General features: G+C 43.9%; 1 protein-coding gene across 14 annotated transcripts in view; it reads left to right on the top strand.

Annotated features, from left to right (window-relative positions):
* The window catches only part of RIMS2 (regulating synaptic membrane exocytosis 2), an 801,312-nt gene that overhangs the window by 630,851 nt on the left and 153,666 nt on the right, over positions 1 to 16,795 (top strand). For 6 of the 14 annotated variants that reach the window (XM_088442652.1, XM_088442648.1, XM_088442644.1 and 3 more), the window contains one exon: positions 14,568 to 14,657. The exons of 7 other annotated variants lie outside the window; for them this stretch is intronic. In XM_088442652.1, coding sequence (XP_088298778.1) covers positions 14,568 to 14,657 — 90 coding nt within the window. Of the gene's footprint in view, positions 1 to 3,135; positions 3,184 to 5,009; positions 5,055 to 14,567; positions 14,658 to 16,795 lie in introns of all 14 variants that reach the window. One more of the 14 variants, XM_088442657.1, reaches the window with a different exon arrangement.

The following is a 16,795-nucleotide window of genomic DNA, read 5'->3' as shown; positions in this document are numbered from 1 at the left end:
CTGGATCTCATGTACTGAGATATTAGAGCCATGTTATTTGCATACTGGATGTATGTACTGAGATACTAGAGCCATGTTATTTGCGTACTGGATCGCATGTACTGAGATATTAGAGCCATGTTATTTGAGTACTGGATGTATGTACTGCGATATTAGAGCCATGTTATTTGCGTACTGGATCGCATGTACTGAGATACTAGAGCCATGTTATTTGCGTACTGGATCTCATGTACTGAGATACTAGAGCCATGTTATTTGCGTACTGGATGTATGTACTGAGATACTAGAGCCATGTTATTTGCGTACTGGATCGCATGTACTGAGATATTAGAGCCATGTTATTTGCGTACTGGATCTCATGTACTGAGATATTAGAGCCATGTTATTTGCGTACTGGATGTATGTACTGCGATACTAGAGCCATGTTATTTGCGTTCTGGATCTCATGTACTGACATACTAGAGCCATGTTATTTGCGTACTGGATGTATGTACTGAGATATTAGAGCCATGTTATTTGCGTACTGGATGTATGTACTGAGATATTAGAGCCATGTTATTTGCATACTGGATGTATGTACTGAGATACTAGAGCCATGTTATTTGCATACTGGATGTATGTACTGAGATATTAGAGCCATGTTATTTGCGTACTGGATCTCATGTACTGAGATATTAGAGCCATGTTATTTGCATACTGGATGTATGTGCTGAGATACTAGAGCCATGTTATTTGCGTACTGGATTGCATGTACTGAGATATTAGAGCCATGTTATTTGCGTACTGGATCTCATGTACTGAGATACTAGAGCCATGTTATTTGCCTACTGGATGTATGTACTGAGATATTAGAGCCATGTTATTTGCGTACTGGATGTATGTGCTGAGATATTAGAGCCATGTTATTTGCATACTGGATGTATGTACTAAGATATTAGAGCCATGTTATTTGCGTACTGGATGTATGTACTGAGATATTAGAGCCATGTTATTTGCATACTGGATATATGTACTAAGATATTAGAGCCATGTTATTTGCGTACTGGATGTATGTACTGAGATACTAGAACCATGTTATTTGCGTACTGGATCGCAGTCACACCTGTATCTTTGCTGCCACTCCCCCGTTACCTCCCCCAAACTTGCCTGACTGTCAATCACCCTGCGTGAAAATAGTCACTGCGAGCATCTACAATAATGGGCTTTGATGCCTGCGCCGCGTGACCTTGATGCATGCGCAGATTGCACATTATTGCTCAACTGCATCAACATTGGAATAGCGCACATCTCTGAATAAATAACTGCGTTGCACCCGACTCAGAATCATGCCCATTGCGGGTAGAAGAGGTGTAAACATGAGAATAACAATTGTTCCCTGGCAGCCGTTGCAGTTATTTGCTGACAATAGTTACTGTCTGATAAGTAATTATAGGTCAGAGGTTGGCGCAGTGCTGGCGTATGCGGTGTTGAGCAATTATTTTTGTACCGCGCATGTGTCTGAGTCACACTAGGCCTGCGCCAATTTACATTACCGGCAGAGGCCGCAATGAGGACTTGTGCGCAGAGTGATTGACAGTCGGAGCGTTTGCAGGAGGTCACGGGGACTCAATCGCAGAGATGTCACCACCGTTTCAGGGGAGTGTGAGTGGCTGCGACAAATTTGTACGCAGTGGTTAAGGCTCTGGCAGATTATTAGAGTCCGATACTCTGAGCGTCCATAGGGTTGTCTGAACATCGATGCTGTGACCGATGTGCTAGCTGTGGTGCTTCTGTGTAAACGAGGGTTTTGCATGCCAGCTGCGTCGTTTGCATATATATTCGCACAACTGCTGCGTACGAGACGGCAGCCACAACAGGATTTGCGTCCACCTCAGGCACAATGTTTGCTAAATGTTTCTATTGTTATATAGGGAATAACTTTTAGACTATATATATATATATATATATATATATATATATAGCAGCAAAGAATGGCGGCACTCAGCGTCTTGTTGTATGCAAAATCGATATTTTGGACCTGACTCAGAGCCACTCGTTCGCTCCGAGCGATGTTTGCCCAACTGCGCATGCGTACGGATCGTAATACGCATGCGCGAACCAGTCAGTGCGGCCGAAGACCGTTTGTTCGCTAAATAGCGAATGCCTGCCAATATGAGTGACAGGAGGAGGCGTATGTGGGTGGTAACAGGGGAAGGTGCTTGAAAACGGGGATTGGAGATCAGAACGCAGGCGTGCTTAAAGGTCAAAACGGGCGTTTTATGGGTGTGCATAATTAATACAGCAGCGTCATTGACCACGTCACTGGGTTATTTTATAGCCAGAAATGCTCGCAAATTTGTGATAGCAAAAACCAACCACAAGAATAGCGAGCAGTTCATACCCTGGTCGATGTACTCGATTAATCTAATAAATAGCAGACATGACGTAGGATGCGAGCGGCCAGGGGGCGTATTTTTCCAAAAAACGACCGCAAGTTTGGTTCGCTCGGTCAGACATAGAGGCGTGAACAGACCGCAAAGAGCGAACGGTTCATTTGAATAGCCACCCCTATTTTCTGGACGAGCGAGCGCTAATTGCGTCCGGCTCTGAATCAGGCCCTTAATCCGATGTTTCGGGCCTCCACCAGTTATCAAGGATCCTGTACTGCTGTACATTGGAGGGGCACCACCAGGAGGGCACCAGCGTGCAAAGTATATAGAAACAGACGAGTGCCGGGACACTCTGTATTCATATATATTTTATTTTAGGTTTTAACGGATTTATATAATTAATTATTACTTTAATGTAAGATTAGGCAATTGGCTAACAAGTTTGTTGTAGCACAGAAGCTGCTAAATGATGACTTAGAGAACTTGTGTTGTGCGAGTTGCATATGTCTGTGGCCATTGGTTTGCCATGCTACGCGCCATTTTGAACCGCCCACGCTGGGTTCTCAGCCATTAGTGCACATAAGCTCTGGAACCTATGCTTTGAGCTTACATATCCGAGGCATCGTAGTATTAGATGTCCTATAAGACAGACTATCTGTTGTATTTTGTCATTATGTCTGTGTTCTTCCAACGTTTTGCGAAGACATTGTGTAACTGCATGTGCATGTTTTTCTCCTCTTCTCTTGCTTTGCATGTGCCCATGAAGAACTGGAATACCATCACGTTGAAGAACAGGGCTCAGAGGTGGAGGCAGGTTGGTCTCAGCTCAGATTGCACAACACGTGTGGTAGTTGCTCATGTAGTATCAAATCCCAGTTGTACAATACACACCCACTGCTACCTTCCAAGCCTCGCAGGGCCTGCCCCATGTATGCACAGGGTGATGTTCACGGATTGTATACTGTTTATCCAACTGAGCGATATACAGTGTTGAAAAGAAAGTTATGAGTGACCTGTACAAGCCACCAACTCTTCTCCAGTATAACAGATTTTAGAGTGTTCAATTAGAAATGTTCTTTTCCTAATAGCTGCAGATAGCAGAAATTCCCCATAGTCTCAATTACATAGACTTAAATTAAGTTATCAAATTTCAGCTCTTTGCCCGTGGCTGTGAAAAAAGTAATTGAATTATTTTCTGTTACCCAATTTGATATTCCCATTCTTACATTCCTGTGTTTGTATAATATTGGCCATTGAGATAATGCAGCAAGCAGTGTCGGTGGTAATAGGCAGCGATTCTCTGCAGTTGTTACAGCCGGTGTGTTCGCTGTGACTGCTCTGTACTTTTTACATGTTTTCTGCGGTTACTAGGTGCAGATGGTGCGTGCCTTGAGGTGAGAGTTGCCGTCCAAGAACCCCCACCACTCAGCTGTATGTTTTTCATAGGCAAACGCAGGGGGGTTTCTGTCTGCCTGGAAACCCCCCTCCCCAGCCCACACCATTACCACAATAGAAATAGTAATATAATAGAATTTTACTAGTGCTGAATGTTCTCAGTATCACAAATGAAATAATTAGCACCACCTGTGGATCTTTTAACATATATCAGCCAGTAATAAATAACATGTGCACCAACTAGGAGATCTGGAAAACATTCACTGTTAGGGATGTGCTGCTATAGAGCCCAATATGTACATATATGTCCAGGACAGTGCTAGGTTCTTCTGCTGCTCCCCCAGACTCCAGGACTTGCTCTAACACTCTGGAATGGTTCCTACGTCTAAAATAAAACCATTCAGCTCAGGCAGGATGGCCCTGCTGCCACACTTAATTGCTGGTCCTCTATATGCTGGAATTATGACACACAATATACATTGTATGACGCATATTAAAGCTGGTTAAGTGCTAATTCTACCCTCTTCATGGACTGGCCACACTCACTCTAAAATCAGGCATTTGGAAACCCCCCTCTAGAAATCCTGCGTTTGCCACTGTTGTTCATAGAGAGGGTGTGGTTAGTTGCGGTCATCATACTGTCCCATGGGAGCTTTATTACACTATTTGTCAAAAAAAAATGCTCCATCTGAACGTCACACACTAGCCGGTGTTATGAAGTTCGGACTTCTCCTTAGTATCATTGGATGACTGACAGTCCTATCCCTATTGCCATGAATAAGGCTTTCACTGTCAATCAAAATTTGCTTCCACAGATTGAAACCAAATGATCAGTTAAAATGGATACATTGACAGGACATCAGCTGTAGCTTCTAAACGCCTCAGGCCACCTGATTCCTATTGCTGAGTTATTCACCAATCATGTAGGGACTTTCTCTCTGCAGTCAGTTGATGATGGACATCTCTTTTGAAGTGTGATCTTCCAATAATTCAATTTGTGGAGTCCTTATCAGCACAGCAAAGTCGTTTGTCCTATTTTTTTATGTTTCATGTGTTCTTAAAGTATTCACTTAAACTAAATGATGTATATAGATGCCATCTATGTCTGTCCTTAGCTATACATGACCCATTCGGTTTTCTCCCTTTTGTGCTTAGCATGTTCTTAATTTGCACCATGTGCATGTTTTTATACCATATTGTAGCACTGTGCATTAATAATCATTGTCTATTTTTGATGTCATAAAGATTATGAGGAGAAACTGCAAAGTCCACCTGTAAATGGGAGAAAAGGCAAGTTGCTACTGTAGCTAGTGGATTTATGCTGTATTAATAAACTTCAGCTCATTCCATCCACATTAATGGGGAAGTATCTCAATACGATGAGAGCATTAAACTTCTTGGGTATTAAGACATTAATGACTCTGCTGCCAGTGTCATGTGACCTTACGAAAAGAGGCTTGTGCAGCTAGTAACTGTGATACTCCCAACAATTGGATACCATCACGTTAAAAGGATATTAACGCTTATGGGGGATTATTTTGTCGCTAGTGGCCACTCGGTGTTGCCGTTCCAACTTTTTCTCCATCAAGTCATAACCACAACCTTGCAGCTAGTTCCTTGGGCCCCATAGAGGTGCACACTGCGAAGATAATGCCGCAATGTTGCTATACTGGAATAATAATTGATTTGGGCAGTCACACATCGTGATCACAAGTTGACGATATCTGAAACTCCCTCCTTAAGGTCATTTTTTATTTTATACTAAGTATTTGTAAAAATTGTCCTTGGGATGCAAGTGCCATAAACCTGTCCTAGGTTCGCTCTTCCCACATGGATTATAACGTTATATTAAAACTATTATCTTATTTATCAGTGGCCCATTTATTACATATAGTGGATTAAACTTTTGAAACCTGGTGCATATAAAAAAAAATGTTTGCAACTTATTGGAGATGTTTACAATGCGTTCATTTCGCAAACTGTTAGAACATAAACTGTTGGTTGCTATGGGTTACAGCACATGTGCACCAGATTTCATAAATGTTCCTTATTGTGCTGTACACGTAATCCGATAATCAACCTATGTAAGGATAGAACATATTTATAATTACAGAACCATAAATAATCATCATTATTATTATTATTACTACCATTAGTATTACTGGTAACCCTCTGAGCAGCCAGTGAGGTGCCTCTGGGTTGCTCTCTCACACACACCATGGGACAAATAGATTTGGCCATTGTATTCAGTACTTCTCCGTTACCATTTTCATTTGTCTAACGTGTTCTGTTTCATAGTTTGTCGTGATCTCATTGTGAAGTGATAGTTTTAACTCCTTCTCAAAATATATCCTTTACCCAACGGAGTCCGCTGTATCGTGGGCTGAGCCAATATTCATGAGAATGCCGCCCATAAACGTATTAGGTACTAGAAACAAGACCAAGCCATGAGGCAGAAAGTGGCTCAAGCCTCAGGAATGTTCATACTTACCTACTCTCCTGAAACGTCTAGGAGACTCCCAAATTTCAAGGAGTCCTCACATACCTCATATATATAATATGGCACGGTGTGACTGCATACACCTCCTGGCACCTAACAAGTAACAGTTAATAGCAAGTGGCATGGAGAGGAGCGGGTGCGGTTAGTAGAGACGGGTGAGCATGTCACTTGGGATATATTAGGTGGAGGCTGTTAGTCTAGATCAGAGGTTCCCAAACTCGGTCCTCAAGGCACCCTAACAGTCCGGGTTTTAAGGGTATCCATCCTTGACCACAGGTGACTTACTTAGTACCTGTATCTATTTGATTTAACCACCTGTGCTCAACCATGGATCGCTCTAAAACTTGAACTGTTGGGGTGCCATGAGGACCATGTTTGGGAACATATGTTCTAGATCAGGGGTTCCCAACCACGGTCCTCAAGGCACACTAACAGTCCATGTTTTAAGGATAGCCATACTTTAGCCCAGGTGTCTTAATTAGTACCTCAGTTACTTTGCTTTAACCATCTGTGCTTAAGCATGGATATAACTAAAACCTGTACTGTTAATGTGCCTTGAGGACCGAGATTGGGAAACACTGGTCTAGATGGAGACTCTGCTGTTTAGTGGTATAATCTCCATTCCCTCACCCCCACCAGATCTCGCTGATTTGGGCCTCTTTAATGGTCCATCTGAGCCTCCCTGTCTGACAGGCCAGGAGACAGTATTGGAGAAAGTTACAACCCAGGATCTGATACCCAGCAAGGTGTGGAATGCTATCGGGCGGTAGTTTCACAGCTCCCGCTTAGCGCTCAATGCAATTGTAAAAAAGTAGTTACGTTGTAATTTTTTGTGATGTTAGACGTGTTGGGAAGAATGGTGAAATCGGTCTGTACCCCAAAAAAGTGCAAACTAGCATTGTATAACAGAATAGAAATCTATTAGTGGCCACATGCAAAATCATTTGGGGTCTTAAAAGGTGTCAAAAGGCTAATTTTAGCTTTTTTTTAATAACAGTGAATAAATGACAGAAGGTGTTTTCCTGCAAATTATATGGTCTAGTCTAGATTAATCTGGGCTGCATAAAAATGCCAGTAAATTGTTTTTTTTGTTGTTGCCAATTTAAGGTACTTTCAAACATTTGTTAAAAAAAAACAACTCCCATCTGCAAGCCTAAACACACCTCTCCCATCAATACAGCACCCCCATATACTGGTCCCACATCATTAAACCCATAATATCACCCCCATAAATAATGTAATTATTGGCCAAATTAAGCTCATTAAAAACTTCTAAGTGCCTAATTAAACCTAATGGGGCGTAGGTGTCCCAGGGGTACTGAACTAAGGCCCTGATTCAGAGCCGGACGCTCAACAGAGCGCTCGCTCTGAATCAGGGCCGGCCCTCTGGTTTTTTAGAGCGGCCCCCTGGCCACTCGCATAGCTTATGGGTAACCACCCACAGCTATAGCGAGCGGCCAAAAAGATGGTCGCGATGGTATTGACCATCGCGACCATCGGGCTTGTGACGAGACCCTTGCGGTAGGGTCTCATTGCCGCAAGCCCTGGAGTGCTTTCGGCTCTATCAGAGCCAAAAGCACTCCCACTGACATCACTTGTGATGTCAGTGGGGCCGTTCCCAGACGGTAGGCGCTCCCATGGGAACGGCTCTGTCTGGGCAGCAACACCCCCGGCACGCCCACCAAAGGGGGTGTGCTGTCACTCAACATCGACAGCACGCCCCCTTTGTAGCAAGACCCATAGCGACGGCTTGCCCGTCGCTATGCGGGTCTTGCGCATGCGCACGATGGAGCCGGCTCCCTCGTGCGCATGCGCACTTGGCCAACATCGACCCGCTTGCGAGCGCTCGTAAGCGGGTCTGAATCAGGCCCTAAGTTCCGACATTTTTACCTTTCAAATAGGAACTTTCCCGAACTTTCCTCCTGCTCAGGGGCTGCGAGAATAATGCAGAATTCTGGAAAGTTAACGCTGCTTAATTGCGCGTTAGCTGCTTAATTGCTAACTCCCATCAGCATTAAGTTGCAGTCACCCACGTTAACCCCTGAAAACGGGTCAATTAAATTCCCCCTGTAATACTCTTCCCTCATCAGATAGCAAAAGGATATTTTACACCGTGCCAGGAGGCCCTTAGTACAGCACTAATAAGAGGGTATATAGAAGAACGTGCAGTGACTGCATTGAGGTATGGAGAAAAGTGCAGAGTTTGCCAGGAGTATCGCGGTGCTCTTGGTCCCTGACTTAACGCTCCTCACTCCATCTTTCTTCCTGCTGTCCCCGCAAGTGACAAAGCTAAATAAAGCCGACATGTTTAGGGTGTTGACTCACTTTGCTCCCTGCTGTCCTGCCATTCATAGATAAATGATAAACACAACAAATTATATCCGTGCCCCCTACTGTACACTTGCAGTTAGTCCAACTTTAGCGAGCACTGTATATATTACACAATTACACCCTCAGGCAGTTTATTTCATGTTTATAAGCCAATGCTCTATGTGGCTGCCTTAGCTATAGAACATTAGGACCTCAGATCGAGCGACTGTTTTCAAATGCGAATGTGCGAAAGTTGCCCTGCGCACATGCAGCAATTGCATTGCGATTACTCTAGTACATAGCAACCACTCGCAAAGAGAGCGACAGGCGGTCAGCGTTTGGGGGTGGTAACAGGGGGGGTGGTGATTAGAAAAACGCACGTGCGTTGGGAACGTTTAAACGCCGTTTCATGGACGTGCATATAGCAGCCATTACGATCGTCTTAACAGCATGAGAGCCCTCTGCGTGTCAGGAGAGCTGCAGTGGTTGCAGCTCGCCAGATCTTGACTTACGAGCTGCATGGCTACCCGATCTGCGTCAACGGTACCGATGTTTACACTGTTGCACGTCGTCGGGCGGATATGAGAAGGCAGCAGTGAGCGTTTTTTCGCCGCTGCGTTCCGTGTGAAATCACAGTTGTGTTTGCATTAGCGTAAAACTCTGAATCAGGCCCATGGTCTTCAGTAAAGTACAGTATACGATCTATCTGTATCTAAAGGGCCCCATACATCTGCGACGGATCGTCGCGATATAGCGATCCTGCAACCCGGCATTGCAGGATCGGTGAAATTCTACATGTTGGATTTCACAGATATGCCGATCGCGTGATGGCGATTGGCAGATCGGTGAAATGTAATATGTACAATTTCACCGATCCTGCGACAGATCGCGGAATATCGATGGCCCCCGATTGGCATTTCCGATCCCACCACTACATCGCGACGATCCGTTGCAGATGTGTGGGGCCCTTCACTGTTACCTTGTTTTACATTTGTTCAGTGGCTGCATTCAAACTCTTTGTGCAGCGCTTACAGGTCACCCCTTCAAATCGTTCAAAACGTGTAGTGTGTACCCACTATCGCGATTCCGATGCGCGCTCCCGCCGGTCGTCCGTCGCATCCTCAGATCTTTTGTACATGCAGAAAGATCTGAGGATGTCGCTCATGCTGCTAAATGCAGTATGGCCCCCACTACCCCACCCCACCGTCACTCCGAAACTGCCGGCATCAGCAAGAGTGTATGCACTTGCCGATGCCGAAACCCCGGCCGGGTCCCTCGCTAATGAAGTCGATGCACACTAGACATAACATGTTCCGACCTTTATAGTTAAACATTTTTTTGTATTATTGTTACTTCATATTACAATTATTTCATTGCTGTTAACTAATTATTTAATTAATGCCAGTTACCCTACAGAACACGCGGTAACACAAGTTTATGCCATTACTGTTTAGCCAGTCACAGTAAAGAAAGAGATTGCCGAATGTACGAGCTTATAATTTAAGAAAATGTGCAGTATTTTCAGAGATTTTACCATTGGATTTAAAGTAGCATTTTTTAAATGGTAAAAATAACTTTGTTTTGACTTTAAAAAAAATCACTTTTTTAAAATACATCTGCCAAGTCGCTGAAAAATCATAACTTTTGCCAAATTGGAAGCTATTACAGTGTACAGTATTTGTTTTTGAAATGTGGAGTAATTCCGGGAGTAAAAATACGGATGAATGCAAAATTAAATAACCTGAACACTATATTCAGTTTGATTACAACACCTGTTGCTGTATTTAAATAAATACACCTCCAGTTTAGTTTAAAAACATTACTCATAAACTACCAGGAGAGGGCACAAGAGAGCTGTTTTGTCATTGATCAGTGAATATCAACAATAGCACTTGGAGGAGAAGCATCCTGGTGACCTAATTCTTGATACTTTATTTAAATTTACCTCCATTATATCTTATATATATGATTTTCAAAGAAACGGGGACACGTTAAGGCCCCCATACATCAGCAATTGATTGCAGCAATCGTGCAATTTGCAATCTATTGTGTATAAAAATCTTTCCCTTTTTCAATCGATTGTGGCAATTCTGCAATCGATTGAAAAAGAGAAAGATTTTTATACACAATCAATTGCAAATTGCACGATTGCTGCAATCAATTGCTGATGTATGGGGGCCTTTACTGTCATTACTACAATTTAGACTGTACTTATTTCACCTGTGGCGATTGTTATGCAGTGAACTATAGAGATAAAATATATTGTCTGTTTTTTTTTTATTAGAACAATTAGTTTTGTGTTGATTGAACCTATTTTCACCAAACAATGGAAAAGCCAATAGACTAGATTGCAGAAAACTAGTTCTAGGCCAAAAAAATCTTGTTGAAAATGATATATTGTCCTAAATACAACAGCCGGTGACAGAGCGCATCACATAATCTTCCAGCACTAGAAGTAATAATAAAGGCAATGGAAAACTGACTTTTTAGTATAAATGTTTCATAGTTTTCCATGGGCTATATATGTCATCTCCAGCTGGCACCCCAGTGGTCACATACAACCCCCAATCAGAGTTATGTGTTGCTGAACATGATTCTTCATTGGTGGGTCGGGTTCATTACACCAGCGTAGAATTTAAGTAGAACTTTCTCCTCATCATCACTTCATTATGAAATATGATAATCTCTTCCCCTAGCTATGTCTGTGCCAGAGACGGAGATAATCTCCCTCACAGATACTCATACACAGGGCTTACAGTGGTCCTGGAGAGGTGATGGAACTCATCTCTAACGCTGCCTACTCCCCACCACCCCAGCTCGCTAGTCTGACCGGCCAAAACAAGTGTGAAAACTGTTCTTTACACACACACACTGTTGTGTTTAGGAAGCGGTAAAGTGAATGGCAGGGGGCCGCCTAGGCGCTATATCATCAGTGTTATTTTTCTGCCGTGCCTCTGAGTTTTTTTTATGGGGTCCCCACAAACTAGTCTATGTCACTTGGATGCCTAATGTTTTTGTTGCACCCCCTATGTATTGCCTTCTCTTGATTCTTTCCTTGCCTACAGTATATGCTGGTTTCTCCGAAATAAGGGACCTCTGAAGAAATTGAGCCTCCCTAGGCAGACAGTGAGTGGCTCTCTGTCTGTGGGACTTCTGTGCATGGACTTGGTGGAGGTGGAACTAGTTCCACCTACCATTAGAGGTGACGGAACTCAGTTCCACCCCGTTTCTGCCCTCTTTAACCCCTGCTCATACATTGTGGATGAATAGTACTTACACCTTCTCTGCTTTATTCATTTCTTCCTCTGTATAAGTTACCTCAGCCAGACTCTATACTTTCTACAATGCAATCAACAGTAACCCCAAATTTCTCACTACTTTATCCAAATGACTTTCTGTAGGTTATTACTAGGGATAACTTTGGCCCTCATTCAGAGCCGTACGCTCTGAGCAGAGCGCACGCTGTGAATGAGGGCCGTCCTCCATAACTATGGAGCGTCCTCCTGGACGCTCGTATAGCTGTGGGTCACCACCCACAGCCTATACGAGCGTGCAGTTTGATGGCCGCGATGGTCTTGACCATCGTGACCATCGAAACTGCGAGCCGGAGCCTGCGGTTGTGGTTTTCAACCGCAAGGCCCGGAGTGATTTTGGCTCTATCAGAGCCAAAATCACTCCCACTGACATCACTAGTGATGTCAGTGGGCCGGCTTCTGACGGTAGGCGTTCCCTTAGGAACGCCCCCGTCAGGGAGGCACGCCCCCGGCACGCCCACCAAAGGGGGCGTGCTGTCAATCAACATCGACAGCACGCCCCCTTTGATCAGACACAACGAGCGAAGGAAAGTCCTTCGCTCGTCGCGTCTGGCGCATGCGCACGACGGAGCTCCCTCCGTCGTGCGCATGCTCAGTGCAGAACATCGACCCACTTGCGAGCAGACAGCCGCTCGCGAGTGGGTCTGAATCAGGCCCTTTGTCCTTACTGTGAAATACAGTATGTGTATGAGAAGTCTCTGTGAATTGTAATATAATATTTAACAGGAAGGGCGTTTGTGCTCCCATTATGCAGATTATGGGGGAGATGTGTCAAAGCTTGTAAAGAGTGGGGAAGTTGCCCATAGCAACCAGTCAGCTTTGAGGCAGCATTTAAAACAGTAAATTCTATAAAATGTTAGGGGCTAATTGCTTGTTATGGGAAACTTCTCCACTTTTCCACTCTTGAAAAGCTTTGATACATCTCCCCCTATAGTCTAGTAGTAACTTCTAACCTCATGAATATTGGTCGTGCCCATAAAATGTCTGTTTCCACTGCATAGGCCTATAGGTGATAAGAGAAGCACATATACATTTTATTATTTTCAATTAGTTTGTTTGTGTGTATATATAATATAGGCTTATCCACATTGGAATATAGGGCTGGATTCAGACCCACTCGCTAGATGCGTTCGCACGCAGCCAGCGTATGCAAATCTGGCCAACCCACAGCAAGGCAGGCGATCGCTCGGAAAGGCATTAGCACACCCACTATGTCTTAGCGTGCGATCGCTTAGTGTATGCAGACACCCACCAGCTTGTCTTAAGACGCCCACTTGCGCACACCATCTCCAGGATGTGTATGCAACCATCGGTAACATCAGATGCATACGCAGCGCTTGTGGTTGACCATACCCTACCGCAAGCACTGCGAGCATGTCAGTGTAAAATTCAGCCAAGTGACATGTTCTATGACACTGCCTCTTAGTTATGCACGCCTCTGAAACAGCGTTAAGACGCTCAGGCACCTCCAGTCCCCCGTTTCTAGTGGCCAGCCCCTGTCACTACCCACACACGGCTTCTCCTGTCACTCATTCAGCCGGGCTGTCTATGCGCAGCGAGCGAACGCTTCCCGATCGCTCGGACTGGTTCGCGCACTGCAATGCATGCACATAATGCAAACATCGGCTGGCTGCGTGCAAATGCATCCTAGCGAGCGGGTCTGAATCGGGCCCATAGTTCAGATTGATTTTCTGTGATCAGCAGCACTTGTATTGCTGTTGAGCTATTATTTCATCGGAACTGGACACCACTTTGTGAGGCTACTTCGTAAAATAACTCAAGAACAATCAACCACATATCCGCTTTCATAAATTATGGCTAGACTTCCAAACCTGACATCTGACTCTTTGCTATGTGTTCAGAGCATCATTGCTTTTTTATTATTATTAAAAAAAAAAAGCCCCATTGTGTTGGCCAGTATAATTGTTTGACTAGACAGCAATGTTGCGGCAATATAGTTTGCTAAATTTGGGATCTAGCATGCACTGCATTAATTAAATGACCACAATAGCGTGTACCTGAAGGGACACTACCAGGAGACTACACTTTTTTTTTAACATATTTTAGAACTCAACGTTAAATATAACAGAATTTTGCAATTAATTTCATTACTTAAATATTTAATTTTTATTGAGGTGCTTTATTGTAATTCTCAACATTTTGTAACGTGGACCTGTCAACCTACACCAAGTGTAGTCTGCCATACTATAAGCTGAATCATTATTCAATATATAAATACACAAACTAACCAACAGCATTATGTGGAAGAAGCATCGTTACAAAACAATATACAGTATATCATTTTATTATTCTGAAATAAATTGCAAAAGTAATTTTAAACTGTATATTAAGGAATCTAGCAAATAGCAATAGTTTTCCTTTAATATGCCTTTTATTAGGTCACTGAAGTTTTGTCAATGATTACAAAATCCTCTATATACCGCAACAGAGCTATCAGGACACTACATTAAATATCACCATCATTTTTCAAGGACTCCTATTAGAAACATTAAAATGTTCATTTATTTTTTAAAACACTTCCTAAAACACCTGTCTCCTGCAATTCCGTCTCCTCGTTTATCCTTCCCAAATGTAGCTCCCCCACAATATGTTGTGAGGCTTTGTGTTATGTTACTGTTGTTTTTCTGACAAGTTTTAATTTCTCTTGGTTTATGCTAGAAGTTACATGGGAAGACCAGCAAACAAAGGTGAATGGTGCAATAACTGATGACAAACAGTTGCCGAAAAAGAAACCCCATTCTCTGCCAGGTTTGTCAGGGTTTTGGAAAACCACCTTAAAAAGCATGAGGCTTGCAAACCAGTGTTCAGGGAAAGCTCATGCTTTTGTAATACGTGTGATCATCATGCGCTCTTCTCACTTGGGTGTGAAATGTCTATGGTCTATGTACTAAGCCTTGGAGATGGATAAAGCACCAACCAATCAGCTCCTAACTGTCACTTTACAGGCTTTATTTGGAAAATGACAGTTAGGAGCTGATTGGTTGGTACTTTATCTCCTACCACTTTATCGCTTTCCAAGGCTTAGTACATAGACCCCATAGTCTGTGTGAGTGAGACCTTTAACTCAGTGTTGTGTATCATCCCTTCTCAGGAAATATAGCTCCAATAGTTCAAGGGGAAAAAAAAATAAAATTCAAACTTTAGGTCAAATGAGAAGAAAAATGTGCTAGTAAGTTAATTAGTAAATATACTTTGGGTAGGAGGGGTTCTTGGCAAAGCTGTGAATATAGTTGGACAGACTGTCTATGACCATCGTTAAATGCTTCAGTGCTACAGGACTTTGTATTAGATGCTCTGAAATATATAGTGTTATAACAGCAAGGTGTAATATTCTAATACAAAAATATGTCATCACTGTTAACTGTAAGGTCACATATACTGAGAATTTAGCTTGCCCTTTAGTATACCCAACTCATAGCTGGCCTTGAAAATATGACACATAGACAAATGCCATGGGCAACATTCTTTCAGGGTGGCACAATGGCAGTGGAGTATCTATAATAGGTGCATGGTGTGTGGTGCATACAGGCCCCTGGATTCAGAGGGCCTACACCACACATCCTGCACCCAATTGCTTTAATATTTACCTCTGCACAAATCACTCAGAAAATGGCGTGGCGGCCATTTTCCTAGTGATTTGCACATGTGCAGTAGAAAAATTGCTGGGAAAATGGCCGCATTGCCATTTTCCTGGAGACCTGCATCTGCTTCGTGCAGAGTCGGCTAGAGAGGAGGGTCTGGACGGAGACGGCAAACGGTCCCCCTCCTCTCTTAACAAACCCCTGCACAATGGTCTGCTCCCACGTCGCCCAGCACGCATTGACAGGAGGAGTCGCCAGAATAAGTGACCTCTCAGCAGCAACGATACTCCATCACCACTGAGGGAGAGGTCACGTCTGAAGGCAGCTTCTCCATTTGTCTGTCCACCACATCAGTGCCAGTAAGGAGACGGACAGAAAAGCCGCAAGCAGACCACATGACCACTCCCAGCAGCATGAGAAAGTTGGGGGGGGGGTCAATTTGTGGCATATTCGTGTGAACTGGGATCATCAGCTAAAATATTACTTAGTATACCAAATTGGTCGCAGCTGGCTCTGACCTGACCTCCTTTACAGTTACTGAGTTATTTATTAATGTGGGGTTTAATACAAGTAAAAATGTTAATATCTGTACATGTTTCAATGAAGAAATCTTAAAGGTCATGAATTACAAAATTGTACAAAAAAAAAAAATATATATAGTTTAGCAAAATAATATCAATCTCAGGCCCTGATTCAGAGCCGGACGCTCTGACAGAGTGCTCGCTCTGAATCAGGGCCGTCCTTAATTTTAGAGCGGCCTCCTGGCCGCTCGTATAGCTGTGGGTGACCACCCACAGCTATAGCGAGCGGCCAGGAAGATGGTCGCGATGGTCAAGACCATCGCGACCATCGGACTTGTGACGAGACCCTTGTGGTAGGGTCTCGTTGCCGCAAGTCCCAGTGGACTTCTTGCTCTTATAGAGCAAGAAGTCCACCCACTGACATCATTTGTGATGTCAGTGGGGCCGGCCCTAGACGGTAGGCGTTCCCATGGAAATGCCTCCGACTGGGCAGCCATGCCCCCCCGGCCCGCCCACCAAAGGGGGCGTGCTGTCAATCATAATCGACAGCACGCCCCCGTTGTAGCGAGATCCGGAGCGACGGCTTGCCCGTTGCTATCCGGGTCTCGCGCATGCGCACAACGGAGTCGCCTCCGTTGTGCGCATGTGCACTGGGCCAACATCGACCCGCTTGCGAGCGTACAGCGCTCGCGAGCGGGTCTGAATCAGGCCCTCAGTTTGTGGGAAATCATACAAGGAAAACAAATTGTTCTGGCTTCTCTGCAAAATTCTACTCGCAGTACGT

The sequence above is a fragment of the Taudactylus pleione genome, unplaced genomic scaffold, assembly GCF_031769625.1.
Source record: "Taudactylus pleione unplaced genomic scaffold, aTauple2 ptg000314l, whole genome shotgun sequence".
NCBI classification, from domain to species: Eukaryota; Metazoa; Chordata; class Amphibia; order Anura; family Myobatrachidae; genus Taudactylus; species Taudactylus pleione.
Note: the sequence above shows the minus strand (reverse complement) of the source record. Positions and strands in the feature narration are given on the sequence as shown.